Source organism: Hyperolius riggenbachi, chromosome 2, assembly GCF_040937935.1.
Source record: "Hyperolius riggenbachi isolate aHypRig1 chromosome 2, aHypRig1.pri, whole genome shotgun sequence".
Taxonomy (NCBI): domain Eukaryota; kingdom Metazoa; phylum Chordata; class Amphibia; order Anura; family Hyperoliidae; genus Hyperolius; species Hyperolius riggenbachi.
In genome coordinates, this window is record NC_090647.1 from 273783597 (window position 1) to 273806778 (window position 23182).

At 41.1% G+C, this 23182-nt stretch overlaps 1 protein-coding gene across 4 annotated transcripts in view; it reads left to right on the plus strand.

The window, feature by feature from the left end:
- NHS (NHS actin remodeling regulator) overlaps positions 1–23182 on the plus strand; it is a 278573-nt gene that overhangs the window by 239330 nt on the left and 16061 nt on the right. For 2 of the 4 annotated variants that reach the window (XM_068268699.1, XM_068268701.1), the window contains exons 2-5: positions 6737–6889; positions 9656–9792; positions 13248–13310; positions 16931–17120. In XM_068268699.1, the coding sequence (XP_068124800.1) occupies positions 6737–6889; positions 9656–9792; positions 13248–13310; positions 16931–17120 (543 nt within the window). Of the gene's footprint in view, positions 1–6736; positions 6890–9655; positions 9793–13247; positions 13311–14837; positions 14977–16930; positions 17121–23182 lie in introns of those variants that run through there. The other 2 variants (XM_068268700.1, XM_068268702.1) reach the window with 2 other exon arrangements.

Here is a 23182-nt window from a genome sequence, read left to right on the forward strand (position 1 = left end):
ACAGTGTGCAGTGAATATTAATGAGCCATGTGGCTAGGAACAATAGCTGACTCCTGCAGTGTACTCTGCCCGGAGATTTATCAGTGCTACGCGCTGGACTGATTACAAGCTGCTGTAACGTCTCATTAGCAGCCGAGGGGAGGGCCCCAGAATGCTTTGCAGTATAGTATGCGGCTTGCGTCCCTTTGGGTTTTAACAGCCTTACTGATAAGCACACATCAAAGGTAACTGAGATTTTTATCTTCACTAATGGCTTTTGGGCTTCCTTCTAAACTGTTTAACACAGGAGAATAGAGGTTTAAATTAGCTTCTGCAGCCTGACAGTTACTCTTTAACCTGGCTTATATTATGCATTTAGCTCTGGTGCTAAAGAATTGATGTTAGCCACATCCAAGGTTCCTGTGGCTTACTGAAACAGCACTGCAGCAACTCCATAGGTAAAGCCAAACTGTGGTTTGGATGTTGTTCTTGGCGAGGTAAAGGGACCTTCCCAATAAAGTTACTATTACTCTCAAGCAAAGCCAAACAAGAACTGCAGTGATAGGCATAGTATTATTATTATTGATTTATAAAGCGCCAACATATTCCATGGTGCTGTACAGAATTGAAACAACTGCGGAAATTTGTCTAGTTTAAAAAATCAATATATATCTGCACAGTTGCATTGTCTCTGCGCCTGATACAAGAAAATCTGTAACCATTGTGGCCAATATTATAACAAGTATTATTATTTTAAAACCAAAGGTCTGGTATGCTGGGTAGACACATTTCACGATAAGTGACATAGAGCCTGGTTCGCTAAGGTTCATCTAAGCTGATGAACCTTGTAAAATGCCCTACCACAGTCAAAGTCTAGCGCCCTACCACAGTTTGGGTGTAACCAATTAATATACTGGAATTTTTTGGGTTTGTGGGAGATAATCCACACAAACACAGGGAGAATATACAAACTCCATGTAGATATGTGTGTTTCAGTCATTTAAAGAGACACTGAAGCGAAAAAAAAAATATGATATAAGGAGTTGGTTGTGTAGTACAGCTAAGAAATAAAGCATTAGGAGCAGAGACATAAGCCTAATATTGTTTCCAGAACGGGAAGAGTTAAAGGAAACATCCAAGCAGGAAAAAAAACAAAATCTACTTACCTGGGGCTTCCTTCAGCCCCTGCTGCCATCCTGTGCCCTCGCCGCAGCTCAAGTAGCTCCCGGTGTCCTCCGCTGCATAAGTCGACGTCGCCAGGTCGGCTTCCTGGAAGGCTTCCTGTGTGCTCCACGGCGCCGGTCACGTGGTCCGGCTGATGTCATCAGGTCTGTACTACGCAGGCGCAGTAGTTCTGGAGTAGTTCCGGACCACGTGACCCGCGCCGTGGAGCGCACAGGAAGCCGACCTGGCGACGTCGGCTTATGCAGCGGAGGACACCAGGAGCCACTTGAGCTGTGACGAGGGCACAGGATGGCAGCCAGGGGCTGGAGGAAGCCCCAGGTAAGTGGATTTTGTTTTTTTTTGTGCTTGGACCTTCCCTTTAAGAAACTCCAGTTGTTATCTATGCAAATTGCCATTGAGCTCCACGACTTTGAAAGTGGCAGAAAGCTCTGTTTTCTGAAGGTTGTTATCTGAACGGTATTGTTTTCTCTTTTTGCAGAGAACAGTTCAGGACAGGTCAAAAGTTCACTAGCCTGCCCTGTAAAATCATTTAGAATGCTGAGTAGTATGTAAACTGCAAATATTAGAGATTAGTGCAATGTTATAAAAAAAAAGCTGTATAACTGAAAATAAAAATGAGAATATATTTTTTGCTATTAATGTTCTAGTAATTATCCGTACTACACAACCAATTCATTATATCATACATTTTTTGTCGCTTCAGTGTCTCTTTAAGCCCTTTTTAGTGTAATCTATGTCCCTTTAATGCCCATATCAAGAGGAAATACGGTTTATTATAGTTTAAAATACTGTGAAAAATAGTCAGAAGAGTCCACTTCAGTTCTTGCATCTCTTTATTTAATTTACATTAGATCCACTTAGCTGAATGAATTGGGTGCAAAGCATTTTGAAGTGGCGAAGCATACAATGTTGCATGTATTTATGTAAATCCTATGGCATTTTCCTTGTTAATTGGAGTGTGAAGTATGATGTATTCCTGGTGAATTTTGTTTCCCAGCTGATGTCATTATGCTACTCTGTTGTGCTGGCTGAAGCAGTACAATAGGAAAAGCATTATGCACATGGATACTTTACTGAGTTGCTCAGAGTACTTATTAATGCATAAATGTGTTGTCTTCTCAAGTCTGCCCTGTCAGAACGCATTAGAAAGATAACCTAGTGCTAGAACAAGTCTGTTTAAGATACAGAGAAAAGGGGGCAACTCTCACTACATCTGTTGTTGTTTTGTGTTTTCTTTTTTCTACTTAGAAGAAGGATAAATGTATTTCTTAAGGGAGTAGTTTCTATCTCTCTTATAAGGGTTAAGAAACGTAATATAAGCAAATACATGTCTATTTCCTCAAGAAAGACAGGGATGTCTATAGAACACAACCACCCTACTAAGCTAGATGACATTGATTTGGGTTAGCAAAGCAAGGTTCCAATACTAGTACATACACAAGTCTTGGTAACCAAAAGGCATCTTAAAGCACACATAAACGTACAAGGTAGCTATACCTGGGAGTTCTTTAGTGTCCCAATAATTTCCATGCACCCCTCATTCTTGTGTGAAAGGTGCATGCTCAGTCCACTCACACACCCATTTTATGCATGCTCCTTGAAAGGCTGTGTGATGGAGCCTTAGGTGAGAGCTTCTTAATACCAGTTAAAACAGCACATGCCCAGGAAGCTCCACACGCTGTGCGCAGGCATTCGTGAACTTATGTTTTGTTCAGGTGCCTTAACAGAAACTAATTTATTACAAATGTACAATGCATGCTGGATAAAGAATTATACCCAGTAAATAACATTTCCCATATCCCGGCCTCAGCTTTCTCATCAAACATTCTTCAAGTGGCATTAGGTGCAAAAAGTTTGAAACCCTTGTCTGGGTCATACAGGCTGGATAGTGTAACGGCTAAGTGCTCTGCCTCTGGCACAGAAGAACTGGGTTCAAATCTCAGCTCTTTCTATTCAGTAAGCCAGCACATATTCAGCAGGAGTTCTTGGGCAAGACTCCCTAACACTGCTACTGCCTACTGAATGCACTCTAGTGGCTGCCTCACTAGCACTTTGAGTCCGACAGGAGAAACTATAAAACCGAGACTTTATGTAACATGCTTTTTTTGCCCTCAAAATCTTGGTTTATATTCACATACATATAGTATGAAAAAGGGATTTTACTGTAAAGACCAAAAGCAAGTATAACACTGTATCAAGGATAGCCAGCTACCTCATTGTACAGTGGTAAATTATAGATATGATACAAGAATGTATCCAACTTATATTAAAGTGGATATTGTACAGTATATAGTATATTGAGTGCTAATGACACCCAGATTTATTGTTCTGCCCCAGACCTCTCCACACTACTATCTAAAGTCCCTGACTGTCTATCCACTGTATCTACATTCATGTCATCCCGTTTCCTTAAACTCAACATGAGCAAAATGGAGATTGTGATATTTCCACCTTCACTCTCTGTTCCACCTCCCATAGTCACAATCAATGTAGATAACACCCCAATAACCTCAACTCCTAAAGCTCGTTGTTTGGGGGTAACTCTGGACTCTGAGCTCTCATTTAAGCCCCATATCAACACATTAACTACCTCCCGCTACAGATTCTAGTACTGCAATTTTGTATATAGTTGATATAGGGCTGCTTCTTAAAACTACAAAAATATGTGATTTTTGGAAGCAAGAAAAGGAAATCTTAAAAGTCTAATGAATATAGTAAACACAAAGAAAACATCACGCCTGTCTAGCAGACAGTGCTGTGAGGGAAACCCATGAAACACTGCAAAATAAATAGAGCAGAAATGCTTCTTGCTTGCCCTTTATACAGTTATTATTAGAACAAGCACGCTTGAGTGATCTAAAAAGGCAAACTACCTTCCAGCATGTCAGTGCAGCGTATGAGACAGTGCTAGTGCTCACACAGCCCAAATCCTTCCCAGGCATCAGAGAATCCACGCAGATAACCTGCAGCTATCACACAACACACTACATTATACAGCAGTGACACGCATATCATTCATTGAAGCATTAACATCCATCTAGTTATCAGCATCATCATTCACTTATCACTTACAAGCATATCATCGTACTACAGAATTCCTGCTCCTGCCAGCACAGAGAATTACAATCCTTGCTAGATCATTTCTTTATGCTGTATTCATTTTAGTAACCATTATTTCAGCTTCTTACCTTATTTCGACGTGTAACCAAATATATAAGTGTCAGTATGTGTTCTTTGTTTTTTTTTGATAATGGCTCCATTTTTTTATTTTTTTTTAAGACACAAGGATCCATGCTCTGTGTAGCAAATTACACATTTAGAAATATGGGTACTGTGGAAGGGCTGGCATTCTGTAGTAGACCAAGCAGCATACTGTTTCCATCGTTTGAAAGAAGTGAAAGTGTTAATTTCTTGGCAGTGTCATTGAATTGTTGCAAATTTGCAAAAAAGGGCACCACTTTTACTGTTCTTTCTTCACCAAACACCAGCAAAATGCTGTCAGCAATACAAGTCAGATACAAATGTATGTTTATCTTTACTATACAAATAACAGTATGTCTGAAAAAGTACGTTGTAACATTTCCATTCTTATTTTCTATTGTAACCAGAAAAAATAAATCTACAAATATGTAGAAAAGGTATATAAGATTCAACTCTTCACACATTGTCGCATCACTGATGATAATTATCTGTTACCAACATCCAACAACAAACACTTATAATTAAGAGAAAACAACTCCACTTAGCTTTCTTCCACCAAATGATTCTTCCACGCTTATTTGCAAAGAAAGTTCATATCTGATACATCTTCCACAGATGCCAGACTCGGCTATTTCATTTGGATGAAACAGTTGCTCTATATTTCTATTGAGTTCATGTGGAGCCCTGTAGTTTATCATGTCTATAATGAACTCTTTGATGCTAGACAGTTTGGTTCCACTTTGAAAGTTATGTCTGAAGTTAAACATTCACAAGAGATAGCGGCACAAAAAATACAGAAACAGTTATAAATCACAGGTGACATGTAATTCCTCTAATGCCGGTAATATCCCATGTCCATGTCCCTTCTCTCCTCTCTTAAACAAATATAGTATATATAGGCAGATAATGTGTGTCTGATGGTGATGACTGTGCACACATGTCATTGGTGATGCAGAATCTCATTCATTTCGCAATATAGATAAAGAATGTGCAGTTATTGAAGATGATCTGTGAGAGGATGATGGTCATATCAGCTTGAACTGTTTTCTGAAACTCGCATTATTTGGCTTTGTCAAATAAAAGATTATAGGTGTGCCTATAAACAGGTGGCTCTGGATTACAAAGGCTTTAGGCTGGTTTCACAGTGGAACGTTAAAGTCCCACCCAGAGCCTGGACAAGGTCCTCCAGCACCCAAGGCTGAGACACCAAAGTGCGCCCCTCCATCCCTCCCACCCCAGCTGTCACACACTGATTGCTATTAGACTAAGAGGCGCCACAGGGCCCACAACCTCCCCAACACCTTAATATCTAGTTATATGGCTTGCAGTCACTGCCATGTACCCCCTTTTCTTATTTCTTTCTGCTTCAAACACAATTAGGAATGACAGCTGAATGAATTCTGCGCCCCCTCCTACACTGCGCCCTGAGGCTGGAGCCTCTCCAGCCTATGCCTCGGCCCGGCCCTGGACTCCCACCTTACAGCAGCCAGTAACGCAGCCTAACTCACAGCACTGTAAAATCAATGGGCTGTTCACAGTGCACACATTGAGTTATATAGTAACGCAGCACGTTTAAACAAAGTGCTGCAAGCTGTACGTTATACTGGGCTAAGCCACGTTAGACTGTTTGCACATGCTCAGTAATGTTGGAGGAGGAGGTCTCCTCTCCTCCTCCGCAGCCAGCCACATGGCTAATTAATATTCACTGCACTGTGGTGACTCCTGGTGGGACTGTAGTGTTGTCCGGATCATGAATGAATCGTTCATTTGATCCGGATCTTTTTTGTGAGTCGAATTATCCGGATCATCACAATGAAAGATTTGGTTCAGTCGATGTCTGTCTGGAAGAAACAGGAACATACAGAATGTACAGTGCAGGGAAAGTCCTGTCCTGCTAGTCATTTTACCCAGTCTGCTTCTTTTCAATGATCCGATTCAAATGATCCGAATCCTTAAAAAGATCCGGACTTCCTATCACTAACCTGCTTTGAGAGCTGCATTAAGCAGCTTAATCTGACGTCCAACTTCAACACCACCATGCATTGCGTTAGGGGCACGTTATGCGACCATAACGTCCCCTAAAATGAAACGTCTTAGTGGGAAAGTAGCCTTAAGGAAAGATTTATTTTGTATTTTTATATTGCTGATATCTTCCACAACGCTTTATTATTAACTATACAGTTATGTTGCAATCCTATCCCTATCCTAGTCATAATGTCCATCATAGTCGAAAGTCAATTTGAGGGAAAGCCAATCAACTTTTCTGTATGTTTTTGGGATGTGAGAGGAAACTCCCACCAACATGATAAGAATATAGAAACTACATGCTGAAGATCTGTGTGACTGATGATTGTTATGTTTTTATACACAGCTGTCTCAAACTTGGATGCGGAGAGCAAGCTTACCGTGTACTACAAGACAACTTTGCACCAGCAGAGGAACATCTTCCTGCCCACCACTAGGCCACCTTGTGTAGAAGAGCTTCATCGCCATGCAAAGCAAAGCCTGCGTTCCATGCGTAGGGGTGAGTCTTCTGTTCCATTCAGCTGTTGTCAGTTTATTTCAGTAGAGAAGTTGTGCCCTTAGCTTGCTCCTCTATCTTGCACTCTACTCAGACCCCAACGCTCAAGTCACATGATGCAACAGTCCTGCTAAAAGTGTGGGTTGAGGACCCATATTAGGGAGTTATACATATCATTCCAGCTCACTCTTCTGAGTGCGTATACTTTGCACTAAGGGGTTTTGTAATAAAGGGGTTACTGATGGGGTAGTAATGTCTGTTTTTGCAGGGGGTATAGCAAGCATTCATTTAGTAATTGAATCCCCCAGTAACTTGGGTGAGATGCAGAGCCATTAGATTACTCCCACAAGGTAGGCTTCTTATGCTTTTAAGATCCCTGGTGGGCCGTAGTTAAAGACTAGTCATAAGATTTTGTGACTCAGGGTCACAGAAAGGCTCATAGAAACTTCTATAGAGAATCTCATGCTTAACACTTACACTACACTATGTGTACAGTATGTATGAAAATATAACAGTAAGGCCTTGTTCACACTATAAACGATGCTGTGCACATTTCAGCAACGCACATAATGCACAAAAAAAGCAAGGACATCAGAGTTGCATAGACTGCATTGTCTGACATTCTCACCTATACGCTGTGCAGGAGTTTATTATTTTAATGCACTGCTGTATGCATTTTTTTCAAACGTAGCGCTGTCCCACTGTCAGAGAATGGGATCAGCACTGCACTGCAGTGGACAGCAATGCAGATGCCGTGTGTTGCGTTGGAAACACACGGCAACCTGCGTTGCATAGTCTGCCAATACAGAACACTCCTGAAATGCAGATTTGCACACACAAGTTTAACTGTAATGTAAGGACATAAGAGCAGGATGCATTATTTTTTGCTTGTCATGGGAGCACAACGTCTGTAATGCAAATTAACTAGACTTGGTGTATTTTCAGTTATTAAATAGCCTTTGTAAATCAGTGTTTATATGGTATCTGTCACCAAGAAAAAAGTGCTTGGAAATTGAAAAGCTTGTAGTTAATTAAATTAGCATGTTTAGTCGGACAATTTATGACCAGATTATGCTCCCTATTTAATCAAAGTCAGCTCTGTTATATGAAATAGAGGAAGTCCTATCCTGTTACATCTAGCCCTGATGAATGAATATGTGCAGCATGGACACACAGTGCACTGAGGCAAGCTGTAAACTCTGCTGCTTTCCTGCACAGATTTGGAGATTTAGAACACACAAAGGGGAAAACTTTCCACTGATAATTATATGGCGATGCAAGCATGAATTAAAGTGCTGGCAATGTTTCAGGCTGTTCTACTACACTCGGCTCTTCCAATACAGATACTCTTTAAAGAGACTCTGAAGCGAGAATAAATCTCGCTTCAGAGCTCATACTTAGCAGGGGCATGTGTGCCCCTGCTAAACCGCCGCTATCGCGCCGCTAAACGGGGGTCCCTTCACCCCCAAACCCACCCCTCCAAGACTTGGTCGTAGTCTTGGTTGTAAATCTTGTCTTCCTGGAGGCAGGGCTAACGGCTGCAGCCCTGCCTCCAGTCGCGTCTATCAGACGCGCATCGCCGCCTCTCCCCCGCCCGTCTCAGTGAAGGAAGACTGAGAGGGGCGGGGGAGAGGCGGAGATACGCGTCTGACAGACGCGCATGGGGCAGGGCTGAGGCGGTTAGCCCTGCCCCAATGCGGAAGTGCTCCCCCATTTACGGAGGCGATTTGGGGGTGAAGGGACCCCCGTTAAGCCGCGGGATATCGGCGGTTTAGCAGGGGCACACATGCCCCTGCTATCTATGAGGTCTGAAGCGAAATTTATTCTCGCTTCAGACTCTCTTTAACCTATATTATTATGGGGTAAAGCACAGTGGCGGAGAACGCAGTGGCACAACAATATTACAAAGAATACACAATAAAAAAGGTACACCTGCCTGGAGTAACATTGTATTATATTTTGTAATTGTCTGCTATTGAAATCATCCATGACAGCAGACACCTCAAGGTCCCTCGCAGCGCATCACAACACCAAAAAAAATAGATTCCTATGACCCTGTGGCCGATTGCACTGACAGGGTCATGGCACCGCCCCCTCGCACGTGTCCTTCACCGCCCCTCGCCTAGTGACGTTCTCCCTGCTGGACAGTAAGGATGTCACTGGGATTCCTGGCTTCCCCGTCGTATCTGTGTCATTCCGAACGCCCGTACCACACTGCCGCCACCCAAAAATGTAAATTTCTTGCATCACCCATTGACTTCCATTCATTCTGCCGCCACTGCGTTGCTGCGGAAGTCACATGATAACGCACTGTTGACTTTGCGGCCGGTCGACATGCTGCTCATAAATACAAAGATTCATGTATATATGCCCCTGGTCCAGAGGGGTGTACATACATATACATACAGATACAGGAAGCCTCTGGACTATCCTAAGGCCCTGTTTACACTTAATCAGTTGGTATGCGTTAGTGTGCGTTAGTACTCGTTTTTTCCATAGCAGTGCATTGGGAAGAAGATTTCAGTTAAAACGCGTTAAGTGTGAAAGGTGCCATAGGAAAACATGGGCATTACTTTGAAAATCAGTTTTCTTTCCGTTTTAACTGAGAGCAACTGATTAAGTGTAAAAGGGCCCTAAGGCTTCCCACTACTAAGATAGGTATTTATCACTTTATACGAGTTCAGGATGTCTTTAAAACATTGACAGCACTGTGGATATACTGTAAATTACGGTGTTATTACATCCATCAGTTCTCTTTCTGCATTACAGAGCAGCGTGCCCGAGCGGAGAACAGGGAACGGCGGTTTATGAGCTCTGGTTTTGCTGCTCCTCCACTTCCATCCTACCCTTCAGCCCAGACTCTAAAGAGGAGAGAACTCAAGGAACGACACCATGTTACAGTACAAGTAAGCATTCACTTTATATAACTAATAGATCTATTCTGATGATAGTGAATTTGTAAATAGACAAGGAAGAGAACATGGACAAGGTACATATGTAATTTAATCTACATGATGGGTTAGATAAAATTGAATACATTCTTTGTATAGTCGTAAAAGTCAAGGTTCCTTAATTGTGTTTGGACACATTTCTGCATCCTGCATGTACGGATGGAGAAAGCAAAAATCACAAAACTGTTTTCACTGATTAAAAAAAAGCAAAACAAAAAACTTTTCCCTAGAAGAAAAAGCAAAAGCATCCGAACATTTCATGTTGCAAGGGGGTTCGTCTTCTTTTTAGATTGAAATGAATGCATTATAAGACTGTAAAATATGTGGACCAAAGTCATTTATTTATCTTATTTGATTTACAGTATTACAGTCTCCCTCTCCTGAAGGCTTTATTAGACAGCAGTGCCTCCTTGCATTGTCCAGAAGCCCACTAGCTCCTTGCATTTTTTGGAACTCCTATGCCCTGGAGTTCCCTAATGTACATCTAGATTTTCTTCACCTGTCTTAGAGTTTTGGGAGTGCCCTTATACCAGTGTTCCCAACCCTGTCCTCAAGGCCCACCAACAGGGCATGTTTTGTGGAGATCCACAGAGGTAGTTAATCAGCTCTGCTGAGACACTAATTACTTCACCTGTGAATGTTTGTGGTTTCCTATAAAACATGTACTGTTGGTGCATGCGTGGTCCTTGAGGACAGGGTTGGGGAACTTTACTATGGAATATTTTTACTTCCTATTGCTAGCTACATGATAAAAAATACTGTAGGTAATCCAGCAAGGAGAATAGGAGCCACCCATGATTTGTATGACATCAGAACACACTTTCAAACATATTAGATATGTCATCAGCAAAGATTTCTAGAGAATTAAGAGGTAGTTAAAGTAAACAAAGTAATAACTTCCAATTTACGGAACTGCCAGCCTGAGTGAAATCAGTGCAATAAGGGGTGCCTGCCCATGCCTACATTTTCTTTCTGAATATCCCAGGACCCCAATATCCAGTTCAGTTTTAGAAATCTTGCTTTTACAAGTTGAGTACAGCCTTATTCCTTCTCATATCTCAATATGTATGGTCCATAATCCTAATTGGCCTCACTGACCTATGGTGAGGTAGGAAAGGGAGAAGGACATAGCTTGCCTCCAGCAGCCAAAGATAAGACTTAAAGTGGTCTGAAACTGACATAACATTCAATAAAAATGTGTTTTACTACTTTTTATTTCCCATACAGTTGTTATTATATTTGCTTTCTGCACAAGTAATATTGACCATTTACAAATTACAAGTTCCCAAAGTACGGTTTATCTGCTCTGAAAGCTGCCATTGCATTTTATTCAAACTGCTTTTCATTATATATTAAAATCTTTTAGTGAGCTCTTCTGAACAGTGTGCATGCTAGAAGCACAGACAACTCCTCCTGAGAGCTGCTAAGAATGTAACAACTGAGAAATTTAAACAAAAGATAATGGTTATCTCCTCTTCAGATTCGGATCATAAGCTGAAGGGGCTTTCCAGTGCAGGACAAAGTGCTGTGTTTAATTATTTGAATGCTGTTCTACTAAAATAAATAAAACAATGTGCTAGTAGTTTTAAAGCTATAAGGAATATTTTAGAGCAAAGAAGAAATGCTGACTTTCAGACCACTTTAATAACTGAGCTTCCTCAGGTTCTAGGCACCCAAGGTGCATGACAGAGAATTTTATTTTACAAGTCTTATTCTCTAGTATCTAAGAAAAGATGGCCCTTATGCAATTCACTTTTTCTCCAAAGTTTTCTTTTAGGTGATCATTTTTCATATTCTGTTTAAAATACATTTTCAGCACTCTGCAAATGAAAAATACTTATTATCTTGTGAGGGGGAAACCGCTGGATCCTAAAAAGGCTTTCCTCATACTCCCGTTCAGACCCGTTCCCAAGCTGGGACCCCCCAAAAGAACGCCGACAAGGGCTTGTTGGCACCCAGGCGCAGTAGACATTGGGCTGCTGAATCATAACAAGCCTGTGATGCGCCTCGCTCAGGCACGCTAGGGGCTTACCGCTCGGGCTCAGGCAGAAATAGCTGGACCCCGCACACTGTTGGCATACCGCTCATGCTCCGGCAGAAATAGCCAAGCACGATTGGGTCCACTCTACTGTGCAGACACGAGCCACCTGCACAGTACAGCGGACCACCTGAGCTTGAGCGGTAAGCCGCTACTGCATCTGCTCGAGGTGCATCACAGGCTTATGATTCTGAAGAGTTCGGGGGTCCCGAACGGGGCTTAAAGGAATACTATCGATACCCAAGTGTTCTAAAATGACAGTGTGCAAATAATGTCTAAGTAGCTGTGTAAACATTTTCCTACTTTTCATGTTAAATCTCGGAGGCAAAAGCTGTAATTTATTGAGGGTAGGATTTAGCTATATTGGGACAAATCAATTGCAGAAGGGGTGTCTGCTTCAATGCACAGCCAGAGTTGCATATCAGACTACAGAAAGCAAATATCAAACATATCAAACTCTGAAAGCAAAAACAGTATGAAAAAGCTGTGAGAATTAGTTACATTTCCTCTGCTCTCTTCAGACAGGTCAGTCAGAAACACAGGACACAGGAGCTGCAGCTGTTGGGAGCTCTCTTCTCTGTCACACACAGAGCTACACATAGAGTTCACTGATCAAGTGTGAGGGGAATTTCCCCTCTCCTCATGGCTCAGTCAGCCGTCAGTTTTGGCGTCAGTAAAGTTTGAATGTATTTTGATAACAGTAAACAAAGAGGTTGCTACTAAAATGTATACACCAGTACTTAGCAGCACTTCCCAAACAATTCCTGTGTCAATTGAAAAAAATATGTGAATCGATAGTATTCCTTTAACTGGAGGACGAAGGAAGCCTCTTTAGGATCCAGAGGCTTCCCCCTCTCAAGGTAAGTACCCCCCAGGGGCACTTTTTTTTCATTACAGGTTTACTTTAAAGGTCATTGACATGTGAAGCTTAAATTCACATGATGTGTTATTTCTATGTCTGTGCATTATTTATCTCAAATTCAATACATGTTTATTAATGCATGCCTAAAGTGCGAGAGATAGGGAGGCTGACATATTTATTTTCTTTTAATGCAAATTTACTGGCTTTCCTGCTGACCCAGAAGAACAAGGATGCATATCATATGTTTATGACTGTAGTATGACTGGATTAGCTGCATGCTTGTTTCAAGTATGTGATTCAGATCACTTCTGTAGCGTGGAGGATCAGCAGGACTGCCAGGCAACTGGCATTTTTTAAAAGGAAATAAATATGGCAGCCTCCATATGCCTCTTACTTCTGATGTACTTTAATCGACATCTCATATTACATATCTTGCCACAGTGTATACCATATTTTATTTTATCATTCATGCATGCTTTTAATGTCTTCTACCACATTTTATATTCTTAGTTTACCAGAACCCGTCCACCCTCCCCCACTGAATGTTGCCATTTGACCCCATGGAGTAGAAAGGTATTTGTAAAAGCAACTTGAAGTGTACCTCTGTCCAAGTCCAGCTGACTTCACTTTATCTTCACTATTACTTCTTAACCTCTTCTCTAACTAGCTATAGTTTCCTACTAATTCTCCCTTCTTTGCGTTTGGTCCAGTGTATCGCTAAAAAATAGAGCTATCTCCTTCTTTAGCATTGGCACCAACACAGATTTATACCAGAGCAATAATGGTTGTTGTTTTTTTTTTCGTGTTTGAATGTATTAAACTCTACCTTGAATTCTATTGATTAGTGTTGCTTTGAATGCTTTGACGTTCTCTGTCCTGTTCTATCTGATGTTATTATGGATACAGACATTAACCGTAATAAATTAATGGAATATTCTAAATTATCATCTCACAGCAAAACTTTATAGACACAACAATTGGATACAATGGGGCAGCCTTTGTATTCCATATGTGCTGACAGTATTACAGTTTGTCCTCATTAGTATTTTGGTTTTCTGCTGAGAGTGGTTCCATCAAGTTAAAATGGATTTATCCTTCTAAACTCACCTAAACTATACGTTTGTCATATGGCTGTTGCTTATGAGGCTGAAAGGAAACCTGAGATGATGAAAAAAATATATATATGTATATATGGCTCCCTTGCCGTCTTCCCAGGCCACCGGGATCCTCCGCTAGGTGGCCTGGTAATACCTCCGGTAGAGGACAAATTGCCCATGAGCAGCTCAGCTGCCGACGCACCCCACTGCGCTTCCGTAGCCGGGATCGTTCTGCTCCTGCGCAGTAGTAACTCTCCTGGCCACGGAAGTGTGCATGAAGAGAGCGTGCATGGCCTAATTGATTCGACTCAACTGCGGAATTTACCAGGCTGCTTAGCAGAGGATCCAAGCTGTCTGGGAGAACATTGACGGGCCGATTAGCATGAAGGAAGCCCCTGGTATGTATAATTTTTCTTTCTGTCATCTTTTAAGAGCCGCAAAAACTTCCTTCTGTAACTGGCACAAAAAATGGCCTAAATCAAGGATACACTTTTTCTGTACGATGGTAAACCCCTTTATTTTTAATTTTGTAGTTTCTGCTTTCTCTGGGTAAAAACAAAATCTGTAAGGAATATGAGAGTTTATAACCTGCCCAAAGGGAGTTATAAGGCACTGCGGGGCAAATTAGATCAGTACAAGTTTGTATATGAGACTCAAAATGCACATGTGTGGGCTGGGAGTTGTTAAGAGAAGTTGCTCATAGAATTATTCTAATGAAAGAAAATAAAGAAAATGAAAAACCAAATAAAACCAATGAGCTGTAGCACAGTAATGGTGGTTGAGAGACACCAGTGACCACCATTATGTTACATGTGGCTACTAAAACATAAAATGAGTTAATCATACAGCAGTAAGATTACTACATATTCATTATCCGGGGGCCTATTGTAATGCAGGGAAAGAGTCTGCAACAAAATCTAGCCTTTCCTCCATAACCAGGCAGCAAACTTTCTCCCTCCAAGTTACCTAGGAAACGCAGTCTTTTGTGCTTGAAGTTTGTATGAGCTATTCATGTCTGCTGGGAAAGAACACAAGGCTGCAGATGAGGGAAGGAAACATAAAAGTTGCATGATTTCCCACAGAGATACATTAAAAAATCCAATTTTATGTGACAGTTTATATGGCCAAGAAGTAACAGAAAGGTAAGTGTCAAGCCACACTATTTTAATGTCCCTCTGAGCTTGAAGTTTGTAAATTGAGGACAGATGGGAGCCGGCATTAGTGAGTAACAGCACACAGTGAAGTCAATATGAATAGAGGCACCACGTAATACATGATGTAGTAATACTACCCTGCAGTAAGTAGTGCTGACTTACAGTAGATATTTCATAATTAACTGGTTTTCAAAGGCCCATGTAATGAATTGGTGATACCAGGATTCAGTAATATACTATCATATTTGATGAGTCAGTGTTGTGCAAAGTGGTCAGTGGAGTTGTATTTCTTCCATAATGCTTATCTGCCTCTTCAGCAAGGGCAGAGGGGAGACCATTCTTTCTTTACTTACACTTGTTCTTTCTGCTCTATTCTTCTCGTTTTGTGTGTTGTGTTTGTTATTTAACCTTATTTTTGTCATTACAAGTTTTAACAATGGGCTTTTTTGCCAAACTATAATGTATGCTTTATATGGTTTATTAAACAAATATTGATGCTACAAGCCATGGGCTTAAAGGATGCATGTGAGAAAAATAAAAATACTGACCTACATACCTGGGGCTTCCTCCTGCCCCTTAAAGAGAATCTGTATGTTTAAAATCGCACAAAAGTAAACATACCAGTGCGTTAGGGGACATCTCCTATTACCCTCTGTCACAATTTCGCCGCTCCCCGCCGCATTAAAAGTGGTTAAAAACAGTTTTAAAAAGTTTGTTTATAAACAAACACAATGGCCACCAAAACAGGAAGTAGGTTGATGTACAGTATGTCCACACATAGAAAATACATCCATACACAAGCAAGCTGTATACACCCTTCCTTTTGAATCTCAAGAGATCATTTGTGTGTTTCTTTCCCCCTGCAGCTATCTTCCACTGAAGTGTAAGGCTGTTTTTTCCTGCAGAGTGCAGACAGCTCTGCCTGTATGTAATTCCTCAGTATGTGAAAGCCCAGCCAGCTCAGAGGAGGATTTATCCAGCTTGTAAAAGATAATAGAGCAGAGAGAACCTGCCATAATCTAAATAATACACAGGCAGTGTGCATAGAGGGGCCTGGAAGGGGGAGTTCATAGCAGAACCACAACACTGAAGAACTTGGCAGCCTTCCAGACACAGGCCTGACAAGTCTGACAAGAGAGAGATAAGTTGATTTATTACAGAGATGGTGATAGTAGAACGTGCTGCAGTAAGCCAGAACACATTAGAATAGCTTTTGGAACTTGTAGGATGATAAAAAACAGGATGCAATTTTTGTTACGGAGTCTCTTTAAAGTCTCTATGTCCGTCGTCGCTGCTCCGCTGGCTGCCACTGTTCTGTGGTCCCCTCCGTAGCGGCTGCCACCAGCGGTGCTTATGTGCAAGTGCACGCACCTGCAGCTTGGGGCCATGCTCATGTAGTTGGGAGCATTCTGCGCAGGCACAGAAGCTGCTGACCTGGCTGGGTCGGCGGTCGCTATGGAAGGAACCACAGAAGGATGGCTGTCAGCAGAGCTGAGATGAGGGACACAGAGACTTCAAGGTGCTGGAAGAAGGCCCAGGTAAGTAGGTCACCATTTTTTTATTTTTCTCTCGTGTATCCTTTAACCACTTAAAGAGAATATAAATATTGCTTTTTATGCTACATGGATGCCTCATTGACATAATTAGCAGAAAGGAAATGTCAACAGTGGGGCAGAGAAGACTGGAGGAAGACTTGAAGAGTTTCCCAAAGCAACAAATTATGTTTTAATTGACAAATGAAACCTCCATTCTGATTGTGTACACTTTGAAACTGCTCCATTTATTTCTCTTGTCTTTTATGCACCAGTCTTGATAGATCTGCCCCACTGTGTTTAGAATACTCTTCATTAATGAGGCTCTATGTGTCATTAAAGGTTTGCCTGTATGTAATAAATGTTGTCAGGTATTTATAATGTTGTTTTAATGTGTGCAAATTTTCCAGGCTCATCCACCTCAAGATGAAGATGAATTGATTTTAGGACAAAGGCCGAAAAATCCAATTCCCAATGTTCCATCAACACTAGATAAACAAACCAATTGGAATAAAGATCTTCCTTTGCCCACCCCTGAAGAGAAAATGAAACATGATTCCCAAGTGATTACATCATGCATTATACCCATCAATGTCTCTGGTAGAGTACTTACTTTACATATACTTATCTTAAATATATTTATCAGCAATCACTAATCTGTATCAGTCAGTATTTTAAAAAATGTGTTAATCAAAGAAAAAAAATTATATATACAGTATATATATATATATATATATATATATATATATATATGTATGTATACATATTCAAAGATAGTTCGTTCTGAATGGACAGGAAAGAGTTTTATTTTGGAGAAGGGGGGGGGGGGGTGACTATTGGTATGTGATGGGGGTCCACATAGAAAATATATTATCTCACGTTTTAATGCAAGACCTTCAGGCAGCTTTTCTAGCTCTGGAGACAGGAACCTAGGGATGGTAATAAAGACTTGCCACTCTAAAATGTTTCATTCATTGCTGTCTCTCTGTCATTATTGGATTTCCTTTCTTCCTGTTTGGACAGGTAGGGTGGGGAATTTTTAACAGATGGGGACAGCAATAAAATCATAAAGATGGTTTAACCTCTTGTCATGTTATCCAAAATTAAAATAATTTCTAGGGTTTGGCTTTAATTCTCTATTGATTATTAATATGAACAGTATAAGAAACAGGGTTTGTATTTCAGTTAGTTAGTGATTGGGCAGCCATTTTAACAAAATTGATTGTGCAATGAAAGTAACTTTGGCCAGTATTGCTGGCTGTGGTTTTGATAAGGCAAGAGAGTATAACTCTTTAGGTTTGTTTAATCAATGCTACTCAGAGGTATGAGTCTCAGCAGCACTGAGTGTTCACTAGCACAGGCCAATGAACACTGGCTGTTTAGGTATAACCCTGGTTTGTATCATGGGTTGCACATGTAATACTGTTCAGTACTGCATAGCTAACAGGTTTATCAAACCCTTATATCTACACATATTCATTTTCAATCAGAATTTTTTTTACTATAGTCTGGGAACCAGCTTAGCTGTCCCAATAAGGTTAATATTCCCTGTTTTTAAATAATCATCTGTCATGAAGTAACAATGTATATGATGGTCAAGGTGTTACCGCACTCAAGTACAAAGACATTCCCACAACTATCCTATGAAAAATGTTTAATGTTGATACACATTGCGCCAACACTTTTGCATTCTGACAAAATCTAACATACTATGTCACAGCGATGTTACTGGTAGATTGTTTTGTAACTGGCACCAATACATGAATTTTGTGTAATTAACCTGTGCATCTGCACAGAAAGTTGTGTATAGCAAGCTAGTATATAACCAGATGGAACCCCTATACTTGTGAGGCTTCATTCTGGTCATTACCAGCTCCTGTACCTGAGTTGAGGCTGGCATAGCTCCAAGAGGAAAGGATTTTTTTTGTCTCTTTTTTTTATGGAGCAATGGAAAAATTCTTATACTTCCCTAGCTGAGCAGGAATGTTCAGCTTTTCACAGCACATATTCAGTGGAGCTTTGTCATATAGAACCTGGCAAAATGCACACCTAAGAAGCAGTAGGGCCATTTTAGAAGCACATTAAACATATCATATAGGAGACACACACACAGTGATATTTGAGAAGTGAAATGAAGTTTATTGGATTTACAGAAAGTGTGCAATAGTTGTTTAAACAAAATTAGGCAGGTGCATAAATTTGGGCACCACAAAAAATAAATGAAATCAATATTTAGTAGATCCTCCTTTTGCAGAAATTACAGCCTCTAAACGCTTCCTGTAGGTTCAAATGAGAGTCTGGATTCTGGTTTAAGATATTTTGGACCATTCCTCTTTACAAAACATCTCTAGTGCATTCAGGTTTGATGGCTTCCGAGCATGGGCAGCTCTCTTTAACTCACACCACAGTTTTTTAATTATATTCAGCTCTGGGGACTGAGATGGCCATTCCAGATCGTTGTACTTGTTCCTCTGCATGAATGCCTTAGTGGATTTTGAGCAGTGTTTAGGGTTGTTGTCTTGTTGAAAGATCCAGCCCCAGCGCAACTTCAGCTTTGTCACTGATTCCTGGACATTGGTCTCCAGAATCTGCCGATACTGAGTGAAATCCATGCGTCCCTCAACTTTGACAAGATTCCCAGTCCTTGCACAGGCCACATAGCCCTACAGCATGATAGAACCACCACCATATTTTACTGTAGGTAGTTGTTGGAATGATGTGTTATTTTTCCTCCATGCATAATGCCTCTTGTTATGCTCAAATAACGCAATTTTAGTTTCATCAGTCCACAGCACCTTATTCCAAAATGAAGCTGGCTTGTCCAAATGTGGTTTAGCAAACATCAAGCGACTCTGTGCTGTGGGTGGAGAAAAGTTTTCCTCTGCATCACTCTCGCATACAGCATCTCCTTGTGTAAAATGTGCCAAATGGTTGAACGATGCACAGTGACTCCATCTGCAGCAAGATAATGTTGTAGGTCTTTGGTGCTGGTCTGTGAGTTTGCTCTGACTGTTCTCACCATTTGTCGCTTCTGTTTATCCGAGATTTTTCTTGGTCTGCCACTTCGAGCCTTAACTTGAACTGAGCCTGTGGTCTTCCATTTCCTCAATATGTTTCTAACTGTGGAAACAAACAGCTGAAATCTCTAAAACAGCTTTCTGTATCCTTCTCCTAAACCATGATGGTGAACAATCTTTGTCTTCAGGTCATTTGAGAGTTATTTTGAGACCCCCATGTTGCTACTCTTCAGAGAAATTTAAAAGAGGAGGGAAACTTACAATTGACCCCCTTAAATACTCTTTCTCATAATTGGATTCACATGTGTATGTAGGTCAGGGGTCACTGAGCTTACCAAGCCAATTTGAGTTCCAATAATTAGTTCTAAAGGTTTTGGAATCAATAAAATGACAACAGTGCCCAAAGTTATGCACCTGCCTAATTGTGTTTAAACAACTATTGCACACTTTCTGTAAATCCAATAAACTTCATTTCACTTCTCAAATATTACTGTGTGTGTCTCCTATATGATATATTTAACTGACATTTTTTATCTTAACCTTCCTGGCGGTAAGCCTGAGCTGAGCTCAGGCTATGCCGCGCAGGAAGATATCTCAGCCCCTGGTGGGGCGATTTGCTCAGTTTAAAATGCTGTACGCGCAGCTAGCACTTTGCTAGCCGCGCGTACAGCTCGATTGCCGCCGCTCTGCGGCGATCGCCCGCACACAGCGGCGCAAGAGGCCCCCCCCTGCCAGGGCCCTGCGCTGCCCGGACCAATGAGTTCCGGGCAGCGCTATGGGCTGGATCGGAGGCGTCTGACGTCAGGACGTCGGCTGACGTTCATGACGTCATTCTGATCATCGCCATGGCGACAGAAGAAGCCAAACAGGGGAGCGCGTTATATACGCGTTCCCCTGTTTGCTATTGATGCCGGCGACGATCGCACTAGAGGGACACATGCGCCCTCTAGTGGTGTTTCATGTAGCTACCACTCTGGTAGCTTTACATGAAACAAAAATAAAAAAAAATAAAAAGGATTTTTGCTTGAGTGGCAAAAAAAATTAACCACCAGGGAGGTTAAAGGGGCACTATTGCTAAATGTATCTATTTTAGACCCTTTAGCATACATATGTGTTGTTGGAGGATAGTTTTATCGCATTATGCACTCTTTTGCGAATGTTTTTGTTTTCTGTCAATAAACATTTAGAGACATGCTTTGACGTCAGTTGTTTTACCTTTCCGACGCCAATGCAGCCTATACCATTCTGAAAGAGGGAGGCATCTTGTCCTGTATAGTGAGTATCCATTATTTTCCACCCCTCTTGCCATCTCATGTATTTTGCCCACCTTGTAACTTCTCTATCGAGCAGTTACTTAGCTTACAGCAGCCGCCGTAAAGAGATGGATGCAGCCTCCTCCGTGCTGCGTACTATGTTGTGAGTGGCTGTGTGTACGCTGCCCGGCCACCAAGGACCCCCTTTTCCTCTGCCGGCAATGAAACGGACACTTGTTGTCTGTTTCCATGGTAACCTGACCGGCTTATTGCTCTGCGCAGGCTTGCGGTGGCGGCATCAAAGAGCTCACACAAGCCCTGTAGCCGTGTGTTGCTCTTGTTTGCAAATTGATGCGTAGTCATTTATTTCATTTCTGCAAAGTATTTTTAAAGGATTTTTTTTAGCTGAGAAAGCAGCAGGTAGATATTTATCTATGAAATGAAATAAATGAATACGCATCAATTTGCAAAACAAAAACATTCGCAAAAGAGTGCATAATGCGATAAAACTATCCTCCAACAACACATATGTATGCTAAAGGGTCTAAAATAGATACATTTAGCAATAGTGCCCCTTTAACAACTAACGATTTATACAGGAAAATCATAATGATTTATAAGGTTGCCCAAACTTTCGCATCCCGCTGTATATTAAAATGCGGATAGAAATTACAGAAAGAATACACACACTTTAGACATTACTTCAATGTACAAAGGTTTAAATCTTATACAGACCATTATTATTGTGCTGTCACAACAGCCTCCTTTAATGTTATTTAACATTATTTATATTCTTTGTATTAGTATATTCCAGTCCCCCTGCAAGATTTAGTTATTTAGCATTTCCCAACTGTAACTCCCTGCTCAACAGCCTTGTCTAGATGTTTCTGCAACAGTTGAGTTCAGTTAGTGAGGAGATCCTGCTGTGCTTGTAGTCGCATCGTATTTTTACCTATGAATATGCTCTAAAAAAACATCTTTGTATGCTTTCAACGCAAGTAAAGATACTACAGATTATACTTGGAGTCATTATTTCATCGAGTAAACTGCCTGTGGAGGTTTCTAAATCAGTGTGGAGTTGTACTGCTATACAGACTGGGTCTTTTGGAGTATGCCTCACACATAAAGCGGGAATTCGAAACAGAACAGTAAAAATACGATATCTGCAAGAAGGTAATGGGATTTCCTGTCATCTCATCAGTAAAGGACTGATCTGCAATACGATAAAGGATTACCTAGCTACACCTCAAACACAAATCTACAAAGAGTAAATAGACGTTCAGCAAAAAAGTACAAGAATTGCCTGTCTGCCTTCCTACAGTGAATACAGTGAGTACAGACTGCTTCAGAAATTGTACATTTCTTCTGTTTGGGACTATCGCTATTAAGTTTAAAAAAAAAAAAAAAAAATCACCCAGTGATAAGATTCATAAGCATCATATCTGCAACCATAGAGCATGTCTATTTCTATGCATTCTATTAACATGGAAGATGAATTAATGCTCGGTCAAGATGATTCAGATAAACATGTTGTACTACCTGAGAGACCAAAGCGGTCAATACATCTTTCTCTAAAGACAAGAGAGAGGTATGAAGCAGAAAGTGAAGGAATGTTCCATAGTCTGTCTGAATTGTGGATAAAAACGCTGCAACACATATCTGATATTGAGAAGACTGGCAGTAATGGAGAGCAATTAAACAATGCACTTACAAGACTTAAGAAGACATATGAAAATTACAGGAAACTCTCTGAAAAATATTCTTCCTTTCTATCGCAAGTTAGTACAGAACAAGCGTCAAAAGAGTTGGATGACTTTACCACTGCTGATCAACAGAGACATGTTGCGTTTATGGAAGCCAAGTTACAGTTAGAGAATAGGATAGCAAATTTGATCGAAACTACATCCTGTACCTCTATTTCTTCTAGACACTCAAAAAAACCGTCAGTGCAAGCAACCTCTCACAGATTTACTAGATCATGCAAATCGCTGCAGTCACTCTCCCAGAGGTCATCATTAAGCATTCAGTTAGTTAAAGCCCGTGCAGAAGCAGAGGCTGCGAAAGCACAATCTTATTGCTTTGAACAAGAATCGACTCTTAAAGCGGACGCAGCACGCAAACAGGCAGACGCAGCACGCAAACAGGCAGAAGCACAGGCAGAAGCAACACGTGTGCAGGCAGAAGCACAGGCAGAAGCAACACGTGTGCAGGCAGAGACAGAGGCCCAGTTAGAAATTCTGCAAAAGAAAAGAGAAGAAGCAGCAGCTCTAGCAAGGTTAAAGGTCTTCGAACAAGCTGTGGAAGAGGAAGAAGGAATGAATTACCCTATTTTAAAGTCTGCTGACGATCCTGCTAAACGAACTTTGCAATTTGTTCTGAACCAGAACAATGG